The sequence below is a fragment of the Trachurus trachurus genome (genome assembly GCF_905171665.1).
Source record: "Trachurus trachurus genome assembly, chromosome: 1".
Taxonomy (NCBI): domain Eukaryota; kingdom Metazoa; phylum Chordata; class Actinopteri; order Carangiformes; family Carangidae; genus Trachurus; species Trachurus trachurus.
The window spans coordinates 31,047,059-31,064,002 of NC_139891.1; the positions used below are offsets into that span (position 1 = coordinate 31,047,059).

At 43.7% G+C, this 16,944-nt stretch overlaps 1 protein-coding gene across 1 annotated transcript; it reads right to left on the reverse strand.

Annotated features, from left to right (window-relative positions):
- Positions 1 to 1,598: 1,598 nt before the first annotated feature.
- On the reverse strand, positions 1,599 to 9,980 carry fam83fb (family with sequence similarity 83 member Fb; the record flags this gene model as incomplete). The annotated part of the gene is made up of 4 exons (XM_083974094.1): positions 1,599 to 2,391; positions 2,691 to 2,812; positions 3,107 to 3,274; positions 9,459 to 9,980. The coding sequence occupies 4 exons, from the start codon at positions 9,978 to 9,980 to the stop codon at positions 1,599 to 1,601; spliced, it is 1,605 nt and encodes a 534-aa protein (XP_083830220.1).
- Between the last annotated feature and the right edge of the window lie 6,964 nt (positions 9,981 to 16,944).

Sequence of the window (16,944 nt, forward strand, 5' to 3'; positions counted from 1 at the left end):
ACGTTTGTTTTGGTCAACTCTTCAATCTGTATCTTCGAGGTGTCACATTTTGAGGATGTTCTGGCTGTTTATAGTCACTTAATCTTACAGAAACGTCTCTGATATGACAGGAAAGTTAAACGGACAGTAGCAGTGTTATTGAGATGGACTTAAAACAGGAAACAACATATTTTCAGCCCTTCTTTGTGTGACTAACACTAGACTATAAATTAGTGCGAGAACGCCTCTTCCTGCAGCAGCTGACTTCCTGTTTCAGTGTTGCACCACAACCCCCTCAGAAACCCTCCTACTTCACATCCTCACCTCTACCGCTGAACCCAACCCTGAGCTCCCATCATGCCTGTGGTTCCACCCTTGAGTGCAAACACTCAAGCGTAGCAGAGGGTGGACAAGGGTGTCAGCTAGTGGTCACTTAGTACAGTGCAAACATCCGACTCGCCATCATTAAAGTTGGAGTTATATACTGCTGTGTCACCACTAGATGGAGCTGCAGTCAAAGTGATGCATCGTGTTTTAACAGACAGATAGCTCTGACAACATCTTGTCTTTCTCCAAAAACATTTTAATTTTTCACTTAAGTTTAAAAAAAACAAAAAAAACAAAAAACAATCTTAAGTGTTGGCCCTGCTGTTTCAATTCAGCCCATTGAAAAAACCTTCTTCAAAGCACCTTTAAAATATTTCCTTATGGGACCATAGAGCAACAACAATGAAGAAAAGATCCCACAATGGATTAATGCAACAAGAAGACATTAACAGAAATAGTTGGTAAAATTGACTTGCAGAGAAAAGACAACATAGAACGACACATAATGGCTCTTTTCTCTTTTCAGTAATTCAAACAATCATCCAAAGTCTGACAATTTTGTTCTTTGAGTTGTTCATGATCAGAGTGGTTGTCTCCCATTTTTGGATCTTTAAGTGGAGACCGTTGAGGATTAAAAACATCACACCCCAAACACCCCACATCAGGGAAAAATCATTTATAACTTGGATGTTTGAATTGTTTTGTTCCTTTTGCAACCACACACACAACTGCTTTTCATATAATCTCTAAATAGCTGAAGATGTGTGCAAACTTACTTCACTTTCTGTGCACTTCAATGTACACTAATAAACCTATACACACTGTTCCTACATCCCCAAAGCCCTAAAATAGGCTTAGAGCAAACAAAACAACAAGTGATCACCGGGAAATATCTCATGTAAACCTCTCTGCACCCTCCCAGGGAGACAGATACACTTCAAGACTTTAAACATTTATTTTACACATGGCTCTGAACATAATGTGTCAGTACCTGATTAGTTTTTTCTTTCTGTAAGGCATTGGGTAAAAATTCAATATTGCACAATCACAGGTGGCATTAGCGTTGAGGATGTATTGTGTAATCCTTATTAAGCCTGCGTGGCGGCATTTTGTCATCAGAGAACAGCAGGTTCACCTCAGGACACTTTACACTCCTTCTTTTTTTGGCGTCGACCCTTAACACCTGTATAAAAGAAAAGAACAGTCTGTAAACATAGCAACACTATAATATGAAACATTTGACCAAAGAAAAATTTATTTGCAATTAAAATCAAAGTAAATCAGATAATTTGTCAAATTTCAGACAGCCACATCTTTTGGAACTTACTGTCATTGTCCTGTGTCGTCGTGACAGTTTGCTGAGACTCCGTCCTCTGGCTCAGTTTAGACGACTTCTTCATCTTCCACTTGGATGTGGGAGTTCTCACGATCACATCGAAGTTGTCCTCGTTCTCATCTGTCCTTTTGGTTTCTGTGGGTGTAGTACATGTGCTGTCCGCGGGGCTGTTAGGGGAATGCTTACTGGACGCTTTCTTCTTGAATAGTTTCTGGGTCCATGTGAGCTGCCCCTTCTTGTCCTGTGTGAACCCGTTGGGCCTCTTGAGGCTGTCGTTCGTAGGTTCTGACGGCAGCGGACTCAGCTGGCCCATCCTCTCGCTGCTGGCCAGGCGTGGCCTCGCCTGTTGCGTCTCCTCGGGAAGTTCAGCCAAAAACGACCCCTTCTGATTTCCTAGCCCCTGCAGAGACCCTGTTGGACGTGGGTTGTCCCCGAACACCAGCGAGTATTTGGGATTGTAGTACTTGTGAGCAGGCACTTGGATGTTGGCTTTCCGTGAATCACCTAAGCTGACCTGGAATCGGGATGTCGTGGCGGGTAGAGGCGGCCGTTTGGGCCCCGCTTTGGAGCGCACTGACGCAGTTATATTATTATTAGCAGCAGGTGGACTGACGTGGAACTCCTTGTAGAGGTCCACCTTCTCAGAGATGGCGTACATTTCGCGGAAGTCCCGGTCAAAGATGTCGACCACTTGTCCCGTCATCACTGTGATCATGTTTCGGTCCATACGAGACGTACACCAAGAGAAACTGCAACAGAGAAGCCAGTTATCAGCCTCACTGGTCCCCAACAAACATTACAATCATTTGATATCATCATGCAAAATTAAAGAGTTCCACTTTATTGCAAATTGATTTATTTTGTAGCGTTGCTACTTGTCTCTATTTCTAGCAGGACTAATGTTCTTATTTTAGCCCTTGTAGAGGCATAGCTCTAGGGATGTCTAGGTGCTTAGTAGGTCCTTTAGTGAAATATCTCAAAGGAGCTATCAAAACATCTTGGATGACTATTCTTGATCCACAGAGGATTAGTTAGGTTTAGACCTCACCTGTAGGAGCCGAACGCAACTTTTTCTCCATCCACCAGCATGTACTTGTTACGGAGTGAACCAGCAAGTTTACCGAAGGACAGTCCGAACCCAGTTCCCAGCAGGGTTCTGGTTCTGAAGTTCTGTAGTCAGAGGGGATAACACACTTTAACTTTAAACATCTAGGAGGATAGACTAAAACAATATCAGCTTCAACATCAATGCAAACATGTTTAAATAAATGCATTCATATTCTGTACCATCTTGATGACACACAAATTTACACTTGGTACAGATTTGTTGAAATGGGTGATGGGTGATCTGGCCCATGTACTATTTCTAAGGTAATGCGAGGAGGGAGCTCTAAATAATTGGATTTCATGGATGCAGTTGTATGTTTCTCAGGCTCAGAGTCTGTGCTACATTTATCTCCTTACCCGTAGGTGCTGCGAGCCAATCTGCAGCCTGGAGCACATATCCAGGAAGTGCGGCACACCTTGGTGATCCAGCAAAATGTAAACAGGCACCGAGCGTCGCCAGGCTGCATCCATCAGGTCCTGCAGGATCTGGATGTCAGTGAGCATGTCCATCACTATCGCGATCACCTGCCAGAGAAGAGAGGTAGTTTAAGGGCAATTACGACAATTAGTAACAGAGAGAAATTGGTTGTTGTGCAAGTTAAAACAAGTCAACCAATGGTGTCACACTGGTGCAACTGCGCTGTCCCACTTCGAGGGCAACAAAGGCCTGAATAGGTGGAAACTTTGTGACCAAACCTATCCCAAGATTCATTGTCCAGAAGTGATGAAAATAATCCGACAGCAAACAATGGTGACACAGCCCAAGGATTATGTTTTTCAATGTAAGTAGCCTATTTGGTTTCAGCTAAGTTCAAGAGCCAAGGTTGACAAGGTTGCTAGGTAACAGGTGAACAGTGCTTTCAGATGCGGTTGGTCAGGCCTTCGATAAGGACCACACCTTCAATAGACCACATCCGCTGAAGGATGCTGGCCCTGTATTTAGGTCACAACTAAATAGTGATAGGGTTTTTTTTTTTTCCAATAATTTTCTGAACTGGAACCAAAATATCATGCAGAACTCATCATAACAAGTATTTTTACACAGCCCCAACACAGCCTATTCACAAAAAATAGAACCACATACATTTTTTAAATTCCAACTGCAGCTCTGACACAAAGAAAGACTGTAAACCACAATTTGTCAAGTGGGAAAAAAAAAAAAAAAAAAAAAAAGACACTTGCACTGGCTTTAATTTAGTTGAATTAATCATACAACGCAGATGATTCTGCATGGCAGAGCAGAATGACTTGGCTTCACTTTCATCGCTTGTGGCTGTGCAAATTTTCACAAAACCCCTTTTATTTTATTTTATTTTTTAACAAAAACTGGATTTACATTTTATAAAATGTACATTTATGATATTTCTGTCAGCACTGGGTCAGTTTTTCAATCATATTGTAGCAGGAAGAAAACCACACTGTGCTCTGTTTCTCATCCATGCTACGTTTCTATAGCTAAGAGAGGAAAAAAAGAATCAATAAAATGCTTAGAGGCTGAATGTCTTTTTAGACAAGAAGCAAAGAAACCAGCAGGTGAAGCTAATCTGTCTAACTGAAGCACTTTGCCACCAAGGGATACGCTCACCCCCAGGGCGCTGTGCAGCCGCATGAAAGAGTCTTAGCTGCTGGGTCTGACAAAACCCCAGTATTATCCCTGTGCAGTGTTCCTGTCAGGCTGACAGATCATAGACACACAGCTCCACAACAACAAAAGGAGACATGTTGAGGAATTTAAGACTTGCATTCGTCTATGTGTTACAGGAATGCTGCCGCACAGCTTTTGCTTTCTCCTCTGTTTGACTGCTGGGATTCGTACGAGCTCTTACTGTAGCTTTCATCAGAATAAAAGACCACATAGTTGTGTGGGTAGGCAAAACAAGACGGCTGTTAACAGGCCTTTATCTGGGAGAAATAACAGCTGCATTTCGATGGAAACCAGTGGGATACAGTGGTTAAAACCATAATACTGCTCTGAATATGTTTTATATACTGTAGTATTGTGTTCTGCTAATAAGTGATAAACATCAGGATCATTTCAAAGTCTAGAGAGCACAACATTCACCATAAAGTGGTGTAAACATTATAAAAGCCTTGTGTTACACTTTCCCCCTCCCCCTGCTGGTCATGATGTGCAATTGACCAATGTATGTGAGTTTGGTCTGACTGAGAAGAAACCTGCAAGGAAGTAGGGGAGGGGGGACTCACTCTCTTCCACCTTCCTGCTGCTGATGCAGCAGGTTGTGTTGATGTGTTGTGAGTCTGTTTCATTGTACATCTTGGGGTACATTTTGGGATTTGTTTTTCATGCCTTTATTTCTATACAGTTTAGTTTTGGTGTTGATGTAGGGGAAAGATACCAGGTCCAACACATACAGTATTCATGGTTGGATGGAGTCTAACAGATTTAATGTTTCCTTTGTCCCCACTGCCAGTCAGTTGCTTCATAGCAGATAACTTTACAATGGTTTATAACTGTCTGGTGCTCATGTGTTTATTTGCACAGATAGTTCAGGCTGTTGAAATCTACACCTATGGGCACTTTGCATCTGCTCTTTACGCTTCATGCTGTTTATGTACTGATATATTACTTGTTAATCATATTTTATCCATACTATTTAATCTGCCCACTATGACATGCTATCTGTTGTTGTCCGTATTGTACAGTGTTGGACAAATGAGACAAATGAGAATATGCACCAGCTTATTGTACAGTGTGTTTGAATGTCTCTGTGTGTGCATCTTCCTGGCTGTCTGTTTGGGACAATAAAGATACTTTGACTTTGACTTTACATCTTTTTATCATTGGTCATTTTCTTTCACTTTTGTATGTTTTTTTTTGTTTTAACTGCAACAATTTGACTATTTTGCTTCTGTTATTTTCAAAGCCGACTTCTTGCTTTATACAGTGTGATATAGAGGAAGAAACAGCATCTCTTTCAGTATTTTTCCCTTCTCTTGCAAAGTCAGACACCGTCCATATTTTTTCCATGATGTCGGCTGATACAGAGGGAGAACATTGCAAAAGAGGAACATTTTATTTCATTGACCTTGCAACTGTTTGACTAACAAATCACCCTCAGACCAGGAACATTATACCACATGTATCACAGCAGTGGTTGTCATGGTGCACTCCCTTTTCTACAGTACATAATCTCAGAGAGCAAATAGTCTGATTAGCAAGAAATGACGGACTGTTCCAAGTTCATCTTCATTCATAAAACTATTGACGTACAGAAAGTGTCACATAAAGGCACAGTCTGTGAATCCCAAGTGTTGCAGGGACTCAATTTAAGAGTCAAAGCATTAGAAGTATCAGGACAAAAGACAAAAGGGACAATAAGACAGAGTGTGTCCTCTAAAACATGTCGAGCCATGTTACGTCAAAGCGGAGGATGAAGGCCCTGGGAGCCTGGGAAATGTGCACCACTCTCATCACTCACCCCCCACCCCGAAAACCAAAGTCATGGAAAAAAAGTGTCGGCTTTAAACTTACAACAACAGTTGCTCTGTTCCTCTCAGAGACGGCCTGTTGTTTCCACTCAGTGTCTCACTGAGGAAAAATGCTGAGCAGACGTGCGAGGGTAGCGACAGAGATACAAGCTGAGGCACGTGGAGGGGAGAGGAGAGTCGATGCTGGGGGAGTCGGTGCTCAAACAAGCCGGATCATTATCATCATCATCATCATTGCGCAAATTGACATTGGGCAAAGAAACATGCAGGGAGAGGAAATTCAACATCTGCAAACACGAACATGTCAGCGTCAAGAAAACTGGTTTCTCAGCGTGTGTAACGTTTGTGTTTGTGTTTGTGCTTTTATTTTAACAATAGCACATTGGCATTTCTGATCAGGTAGCTACAACACGGCTGGTAGGTTTCTCACAGTACTTTATACGCACAGTGCAAACAGTAGCGAGCGTAGCGTAAACACCTGACGTCTATTTAAAGTACGTAACATAACCTTTGGAAAAACTTTTCAAAAGTACCTTTATTTTGAAGTGTATAGAGAGCTGGCAGGCCTTTGGGCTAGTAAACAAAACAGATGTGCTGCTGCTGACGTGTTCCTGCATGTAACATGGTAATAACTGGAAGGTGGAACCACCAGATTCAATGTTTACACACTAAAGACCGCAAATCACTTCATCAATAAAAGCATAAAAACAGGGAATAGAGCAATAGGTCGGGGGACATTGATCTAGCTCAACCACTCACAGGACTTCTGAGGTGTACTGTAATGTGAACTTTGCTACCAGGAAGAAAAGGAAGGAAAGGAGGGGAAGAGAAAAGACAGAAAGAAAAACACATTAAAGAGAGGAATGTGAAAATTGAAAAGAAAGAAAGTGGGCGTGTGGAGGAAGGGGGAATTTCTGAAGATAATTCCCAGGAAATGCTAAAAGAGTTCTGTTTAATAAATTCAATTAAACAACTCAGAAGGACTTATTTGGAAACGCGCTCCTGACCTGGTTCTTAAAGAGGCAGGGAGGCCCGACACTGTGGGCAGGCGGAGCGGATGACTCAGCTCGGTCTATGAGTAAACACACACACACACACACACACAGAGACCCACTTCAGGGTGCTTAGTTACTGTGTGAGGAGGTATTAATCACTCACACATGAACCCACCTCCCCTGGACCTTATGCAACCCAACACAAAAGACTGGCTCTGAAGTTATTGTTGGACGTGTTATCTTCAAGCAGAGGAAACAGTGTGTGTGTGGGAGCTGAACGAACATGGCCAGAAGTACACTGACACCAGCGCACACTCTTCTTCTTAAATGATTTATAAAACAACAGTGAAGGTTTCTAAACTTCATCCTGATTCAGCACCACACTGTCCTCCCTTAGCTGTAACTAACCATCACTCTCATTATTAGTTAAAAATTAGAGGATTTTAAGTGACTGATCTGTGAATCATTTCTCAGAAAAGATCTGGGTATCTTTAAAGGGATAGTTCAACATTTTGGAAAATTGGCCCATTGCCATACTGTAATCCCTATAGTCATAGCAGTACTGTAGGTTGGTTACAGTACCTTTAATTGTCGGTGCAAGCTATTTTTAGAACGGCGGAGCAGAGCCGCGAGCTGCTCAGAGCTACGCTGCAGAGGCTAATGGGATTTCTTGGTTTCCCTCATCAAACTCATCAAATACACAATCCAACAACTCCAAAACGCTTTTGTGGACAAGTTGTGACCTGCACATTCACCACGCTATGAGATAATAACAGAACGTTACCAGACAGAGTTGTTTTAGAGGTAAATTCAGAGACTGCTTGCTTGGAAAAACACGCATCAGTGGTTTTGCATGAATTTACCTCTAAAACAACTCTGTCCCGTAACGTTCTGTTAATATCTCATAGGGTGGTGAATGTGAAAGTCACAACTTGTCCACCAGAGCGTTTTGGATTTGTTGGATTGTGTATTTGATGAGTTTGATGAGGGAAACCAAGAAATCCCATTAGCCTCCGTAGCGTAGCTCTGAGCAGCTCGCGGCTCTGCTCCACTGTTCTAAAAATAGCTTGCACCGACAATTAAAGGTAACGAACCTACTGCTATGACTATAGGGATTATGGCAATCGGCCAATTTGCCAAAAATGTTGAACTATCCCTTTAAACCAGATTTTAATGTTGTCTTGCTCCTGGCTTTGTGCTGCGAAATCCTCCAAACCAAAAGACAGATGATGAAAACCAAAGCATTACATGTGGATATTTTGAGGTTGCTTTGTTGCATTGCTCTAAAAATAAGTTAATTTAATTAAAGTTTTTTACCTCGAGGCAGAAGAACAATGTCAGCTGTGTATTTTATGAACAAAACAATTAATCGATTAGAAAATGACCTGAGGAATAATCAGCAGATCTGTTATAAGTCGCCACCATGTTTAACAGCCACGGTTCATGAATTATGTCATATAAGAGTGTAATGTTTCTGCTGTCCACATACTTTTTTGGCCATGTGGTGCAGCTTTATTACCACCAATCATTAATTTGGACATGGAAGTGTGCAGCTCAGATTGGCCTTTATGACTAATGCACAACACAAACAACCACATGGTTTAGTTTTTTGATATTTGATCAGGTTTGTTCAAATGCGTTTGAAATGTAGACTACATAAAGAGAACCAGGAGATTACAATTTCGAAAAATGTTGGTGGCAGCTACAAAAGAAAGAAAAAGTTAATTTAAAAAAAAGTAGACTAGAAGGTTTTTCAACTTAAGTTTCCAAAAACAAAGAGGGAAAAAGTTATTTCTACTGCAGCAGCACCCAGTTCCTATAGTACATAGGGTTGATCATGTGATGACCTGTTCTTACTGAGGTAGAATTACAGGACTGATTACTGTACAGGTAATAAACGCATCATTTCCTGTAAAGGGGCAGATAATACAGAAAATGAAACCTGTCTTGTCATCCACACAGATAATCTCATTGATCAATCTGTACGTTTGCCCCTTTGCCCTCTTATAGTCTCTATAATGAGTATAATAGTCACATTTACATTAAACATATGTTATTCTTTGTATGAATGTATTTATCTGTCACTATGAGCTCACCTGTGCTGTCACCTGTTGATTTGAACTCGGATCGATTGATTGTCTATTACTTTGTGACCCTATAGTGGGACAGATTGGGTATCCTATCCTATTGTGTGTAGTTCAAGTAAAGACACCTATGCATGACATCACAGTGTGTAATGTCTGGACCGGACCGGACCTTCTCACCTTGCTGGCCTCCTGTATGAGCCGTCGCACCACCTCTTTGATGTGAGGTCCATTATCTTTGGGCGGGTGTGTGTGCACGGCCACCCGGGTCACCCCTTTGAACAGACCCCCGCCGGTCCAGCCGATGTCCAGCGGCGGCACCTCGGTGTCCGACATCTGGGGCCAGTAGGTGGAATGGTCCCCCGATTCCTCCGCGTCCGCGCCGGACACAGCAGCAGCAGCAGCTCCCTGGTCCGGCCGGGGGGAGGCTTTGCTGCTGCTGCTGGTGTTGCTGTTGTCTTTGTCATTATTCCCAGAGTCGAACTGTTTGAAAGTGCTCAGCAACAATTTGACCTCTCTGGCTGACAGAAAGTCTTTCATCTTGTCATCCTTGAGCCGGGTCTTGAACGCACCGTCGCCGTTCTTCAGCAGCTCCTCGATGGCAGCGCGCTGCTCCTCGCTGTAGTAAAACTCCGGCTTGGTCTCCGGGACCGTGGCTCCGATGTGGCCGTCTTCCATGCACATCAGCTGGGACTCGGCCATGGCTGCGGCCGCGGTTCCCTCTCTCTCCGGTAAGGACCTACCCGCAAATACGCGTGACACCGCGGCCGGAGAAGCTCCAACTATCCTGAGAAACTTTTTACCTGTCAGGGAGCGAGAGAGGCGGAAAACCTTACGCTGCCTTCAGGGACTATCGGAAAAAGGAAGACTAAAGTGTACACACGCCGAAGAGACTGTCAAATGGTTAAATTAAGCCTTGAAGCAAATACTTACTGTCAGCCAATAACATCTGTAACTACTGTTGCTTTTAATTTGAGACTAATTTCTGCTATTTTCTCACAATTTTCATATTCAACAAGTAAATAGCCGATATCACATTATCTAAACTCTGCCTTATTTGAATTTTATTATTGCAGCCTATGTTTATAATTCAATTCTGTACCATTACCGAGCTTATCCCAACTGTAAACTTTATTCATTCTTTAAAATAAATGAGTTTGGGAGTAGTATTTGTGTTCAGAATGTCAAATTTACAGACGGAACTTGAATGCAGCAGATGTTTGCAAAGGGCTGGTTCAGTTGGAGCAGGGCTGAGTTTTATTTCACTTAGTTGCCACCCTGTGTTCACGTTGGAAAGAGAGAAAAAAACTGAGCAAAGAGCAATTTATATGTAGGTCAAACAAGATAGACTCAAGGCTCGTGGAGCATGTGACACATCTGCAGCTCAATCAGACAGATGTTTACCAATCAGTTTTATGTTATGAATATGTTCTCTGTACTTTGGAGGGTGATCCTCTGGATTTTAAATCTTGAAATGTAATTACCTTGTTAGCTATTAAGGGTGTGGATGTAAAATATGTAATATATAATCTATAGGTTATGTGTAACAACAATATACCGTACATGCATGACAATGTGTGTTCAGTTACATGTACAACAGTATAGTAACTCATGTTATACTGGCAGTGCTGCAGAGATAAATCTCAGTTCATGAAACCACTGAGTGAGATATTTTGATCCAGATATGTATATAGATATAGATATAACATGGTGTAATATATAACAATATAATGCAAATGTAAAAGAACAATGTTTTTTATTAAAATAAAACATTTTCAGAATAAATACATTACTGTTATTGTGACACAATAATATATGTAGGTTATTTTATGTCAATTTCAGTCACATTCATTAATATTGTAGATTTGTGAATTAATTATTACAAATTTCAGGTTAAGATGCGAGTGTTATTATTATTAAGGCATTCATTGGAATAAAAGGTTATTGCAATATTACACTTGTGTGTGTGTGTGTGTGTTTGTGTGTGTGTGTGCTGGTCTCAGACAGGTTTGGTGTAGTTGGTGGGGAACAGGCCCGTCTTGCCCTTCAGCCGGCCTCTCCACCAGGCCTGGTCGGGACACTCCAGGACCTCGATGATATCGCCGGCGTTGAAGCCCAGCTCGTCCGTGTCCTCGGCGTGGAAGTTGTACAGAGCTCTGACCTGCTTGCTGCTGCTGGAGGAGGACGCTTTGTGCTGGACACACACAGAGGAGGACGCACAAAATGAGACGCGAGGACAGAAAGACCAGCGTCGGTGACCTTTTAACGGTCAATCCACGTTTTGCTTTTGAAGCGCAATACTGCAGCTGCAAGAAGTTCCAGAGTTGTGCATATTTTGAGCTTGAATTTTGTGCACACACTCACACACACATATCAGCAGACACACACTGTATTGTGGAGTACCTGTTGTGCTGCAGGTGTGCGCGGGCGGTCATTCACCGAAGGAGCGGGGAGAGAGGCAGGGAGACGAGGGGGATTGTCTGAGCGTCCTCGCTGCTGCTGGGACATGAAAAGTTTTGCAGTTTTTTTTTCTTTTTTTTCTTTGATCAGTTCCTGTGTTTGTCTTCACTGTGTTCAGAGGATCATACACACAAGAAAACACATCTCAAAATAACTCTTGAACCGCACATCAGGTCACTTACTTCGCTGTGTGTATGATAGTGTAGCCCTTGCTAAAGTAATGGGTGTATTTGCATTTTGATAACAATATAATGTACAGATTCATAATTCATGTGAAGTTTATTGTGTATTGATATGTTTAAAAATGCAGAAATATGGTTAAAATACAAAGGTTAAAAAAGTTAAAAATCTACAAGAAGTATGTGTTAAAAATATAAGTTCATGTCATCCCATGTCGTGTCCTAACAGAAAAAATAGTAAGTTCATCTGAGACAGTGTTTAAGTGTAATTACGTTATTTACACAATATTATTTGTTTTAAGAGGTGTCTATCACAAAAGTCTTTGCTGTGATTGGCTTGTGCAGAGCTCGGAGACTCCGGCCAATCGCGTGAGCAGTCTGACGTGAGGGGGTGGGACTTAGACTGTGTTGTGGTTCCGGGAAGAAAGCAGGGAGAAGAAAAAAAGGAAAAGAGAGAGAGACACGAGTTAGCCCAACCGCGTCGAAGTTTTGAGACTTTTTAGAGGCTGAAAGTTCTTGTTTTAAGGTGAACGGACTGTTACCGGATAATATAGACTTTTGTGCCCTGTCGAGAGGATCTGCGCCCTCCGGTGTGGACGAGAGCTGTCGGACGGAATCGTTAACGAGCGGACTGTGAGTTTCGGCTGCGCCTGCCGGCGAGCCGCCATTCCCCCCTCATCCCCCGTTTCCCCACGGACTGTCGGGAGCGCATGGACTGTTGTCGGGAGTCGTGAGTAACTGTTGATTTGCACGTGCCTTTTATTTTGCTTTCAGAGAGCGAAGCGGCCAGTGTGTTTTGGGCCTCAACGCACACGAGCAACGAAACAGGCCTGCAACAGGGTTTTGGGGTAGCTTTTCCCAGACTGTTGTGGACTGTGGTGTGTGCGTGTGGGTGTGTGTGTGTGGGTTCATTGCATTATTCGCTCGCTTTATGTTTCATGATATTTGGTGTGAAGAACCAGTGATTGCCAGTATTTAAAGTGATCAAAACGGGTATCATTTCTGTTGAATATTAATTTTATTGTCACTGAACCCAAGTGGTTATTTCATATTTTTTATTTTTCTATTTTGAACTAAAAAATCCTCTAACTAAAGAAAGTATTTACATTTAAAGTGCTATTGTGTGTGGTTTTCATTTACTCAATTCATATTTTATTTATTAAGCATAACAAAAAAGGGAATATCATAAGTTTAACCCAGGTCCCGCCCATAGGTACATGAGACGGGTGTTACACAAAATGGAGGCACCGCTGGGATATTCCCATGCTTAATCTTTTTCGTTTTTGCCCGTTAAAGGTGCATTTCGTTTTAAGTCTTTCACAGTTACGCACCAGTAGTAGGTTAGAGTAATGACTACTCAGACGACTACTCAGACAACTACCCAGACAGCTTCTCAGCCAGCACCTGAGCTTAGTAGCTGGTGCAGTGAGGCAGGCATAGACCCAAACCGGGCCTTTGTACTGCATGACGTTCCTGCTGACACTGACCATACAGCCATTGAAGAGACCGCTGAGACAGTGAAAGCTTTTGGAAAAGTGAAAGTAAGAGAGACAGTACTTGACGTTAAGACCGGCAATAGTCTAGTACTTTGTGAATGTCGTCAAGAAGTTCACCCAGACCGCATACCATCTCAACTTCAGACATTGGATGGAGGTCCTGCCTGGAAAATATCCCTCTTTGTTGAATCTGAGAGTCCGGCTGATGACTTCTTAGCCAAGCTTAACAAGCTAATGAAAGAGGAGGGAAAATCAGTTAATGATGTTCATGCCATGCTGTCTACAGATGTTCCACAGGGTAACTCACCTGAATCGATCATACGTGCAGTTGGAGATCTGTTAGAAAAAACTATGCGACCTACCAGTGAGAACAATGCATTTAGACGTCTTCGGACGTTCTCTGGTCATCTCCCCACACCAGCAGGTGAGGAGAGCGTTGAACACTGGCTCGAGCAGGCTCGCCTGATGATTGAAGAGTGTGACTGTTCTGCCAGAGAGAAGCGAAAGAGAATAGTAGAGAGTTTAAAGGGGCCTGCTCTGGAAATTATCCAAGCTGTGCGGCTAAATAATCCTGATGCTAGCCCTGAGTGTTATGTAGAAGCTATAGAAAGTGCATTCGGAACTCCTGAGTCTGGTGAAGATTTGTATTTTGCTTTCAGGAGTCTCCACCAACAGCGAGGAGAAAAGCTGTCAGACTTCCTGAGAAGGTTGGAACGCTCACTGACCAAAGTGGTGCAAAGAGGAGGTCTTCCGAGTCACAGAGCTGATCGTGCACGCATCGACCAACTCATAAGGGGCGCTGCTGAGTCTGACATCATGCTTTTACAGCTGAGACTAAGAGAAAGGAAGGAGAAACCCCCTACCTTCCTGAAGCTCCTGAATGAGATCCGGGAGGAGGAAGAATATGAGACCGCACGACGTAAGTTAAACACAACAGTGAGACAAGTAAAAGTTGGTGAGGAGACAAAAACCAAATCAACAGAAGTTCAAGAGTTAAAAACAGAGATTAAAGAGCTACGCTCTCAGCTTAAAGAGCTAACACACCAGCGACAAGACACACAAGCTGAGCTAACACAAAAACCAACCAAGAAAAGTACAGATACTGGAACAGAAAGTGAAGTCCAGCAGTTAAAGCAGCAAGTGCAACAGTTACAACACCAGTTAACTGTCATGTCTGTATCACATGGTGCAACCTCAGCAGACACAAAAAGGAAAGATGGGGGAGCTAGATACGGCAAAGCTTCGAAACCATACACTGTAAAAGATCCTGACAGTTTTTTCTGTTACCGGTGTGGCGAGAACGGCCATATCGCCACTCACTGCATAGCCCCAGAGAACACAGCCAAAGTAATCCAAAGACTGCTCGGAGCGCTGCGCAAGAGTAAGGAGGAGAAGGGGGCTTCAAAAGGCTCTGCTGAGTCTAAAGGGGTTGGTTCAGTCAGGAAAAGCTCAGTGCACACACCTTCACTCAGTGGTTTGCCAGAAGGGCTGGTTGGTCCATCCATGATGGCCAATGTGACCATTGAAGGGCAGCCATGTAGAGCTCTTTTAGACAGTGGTTCTCGAGTCACCATCATTTTCGAGAGCTGGTACTCCCGTTACCTCCCCGATGTGCCCATCCTTCCGCTCACAGACCTCGCCATATGGGGCCTGAGTGACTCTACTTACCCATACAAGGGGTATGTGGCCGTTGAGTTGGGGTTTCCCCCTAACACAGAGGGAGCTGAAGAGGCAGTCTCCATCTTGGCTCTAGTATGTCCCGACCCAAAGAGTCCAGACCCAGTTCCCGCCATTATTGGCACCAACTCAAAGAAACTGCATTCTTTGCTCACCCACTGTGGAGAGTTTAAAGGTAACGGTGAGGTTCATTCACTGAGGATAGATACTCTCACACCAGAACACCTCTCATCACCTAGCGTCTTACCACTGGGCGTGGTTGGTCAGGTGAAGTGGCAAGGCCCCGGGTCTCTCACCATTCCCCCAGGGGGAGAGCGTTATGCTGTCTGTAAAGTGGAGCAGCAGCAGCCCTTGGGTAAAAGTATCCTGATGGTCGAGGTAGATGAAACAGCAAACCTCCCAGCTGGTGTACTGGTTCCACCTGTTGTACTGCCAGCGTCTGCGATGGATACCAATGGTTTCAAACTTCTGCTAAGAAATGAGTCCCAAAAGGAGACCGCTGTCCCTACTGGCACAGTGCTGGCCCAAGTGTACCTGGTAGACACGGTCACTGAGTTAAAGAAGACCTCAGTCCAAGAGAAGTCTATTGACCCTGAGCTGTTTGACTTTGGGGATTCTCCCATACCTGAGGCGTGGAAAGCCAGGTTAGCCACAAAGCTAGCAGAGAGAGCCAATGTCTTCTCATTGGAGGAGTGGGACGTCGGTCTAGCAAAAGGTGTGACTCACCACATAAGGCTGCGAGACGCTAGGCCGTTCAGGGAGAGATCCCGCAGGATCGCCCCAGCCGACATTGAGGATGTCCGCCGCCATCTTCAGGAACTTTTGGCAGCAGGAATAATCAAAGAGTCGCGGAGTCCGTATGCATCTCCGATTGTCATAGTAAGAAAAAAGAGTGGCAAAGTGCGAATGTGCATTGATTATCGGCTGCTGAACTCCAGAACTGTTCCTGATCAGTATACTATGCCGCGCATAGATGATGTACTGGATTGTTTGACAGGGAGCAAATGGTTCTCTGTATTGGATTTGAGAAGTGGATATTACCAAGTGGAGATGTCAGAGGCAGATAAAGAAAAAACAGCTTTTATCTGTCCTCTTGGCTTCTTTCAGTTTGAGAGAATGCCTCAAGGTATCACTGGTGCTCCTGCAACCTTCCAAAGGTTAATGGAGAAAGCCGTCGGAGACATGAACCTGATACAAGTTCTCGTGTACCTTGATGATCTCATTGTTTTCGGTAGGACCCTAGAGGAGCACGAGGAGCGACTATTAAAGGTTCTGGATAGGCTAGAGGAATGTGGCCTCAAACTTTCCATTGACAAGTGTCAATTTTGCCAGCCCCAGGTGAAGTTTCTAGGGCACATTGTTTCGGCCTCTGGAGTTGCCACTGACCCCGAGAAAGTGAGGGCTGTGACCCACTGGAAGAAACCCACCGACTTGAAGTCCCTGAGATCCTTTCTAGGATTTTGTGGGTACTATCGGCGGTTCATTGAGAGCTATTCCTCCATCGTCCGCCCACTCACCGAACTGACCAAAGGTTATCCTCCTGCACAGAGGAGCAGGAAGGATGTCGTCAAAGGAAAGAAAGAGACTTACTTCCAAGTCTCTGAGCCTTTTGGTAGTCGTTGGACTCCAGCTTGCGATGAAGCCTTTCAGAACATTGTCTACAAACTCACACATGCACCGGTCTTGGCCTTTGCCGACCCGGCTAAACATTACATCTTGCATGTGGACGCAAGTCTAAACGGGCTGGGAGCTGTGCTTAATCAAGAGTATCCAGAGGGGATCCGCCCAGTCGCTTTTGCCAGTCGCAAGTTGAGTCAAGCCGAACGGAACTATCCAGTCCATCAGCTAGAATTT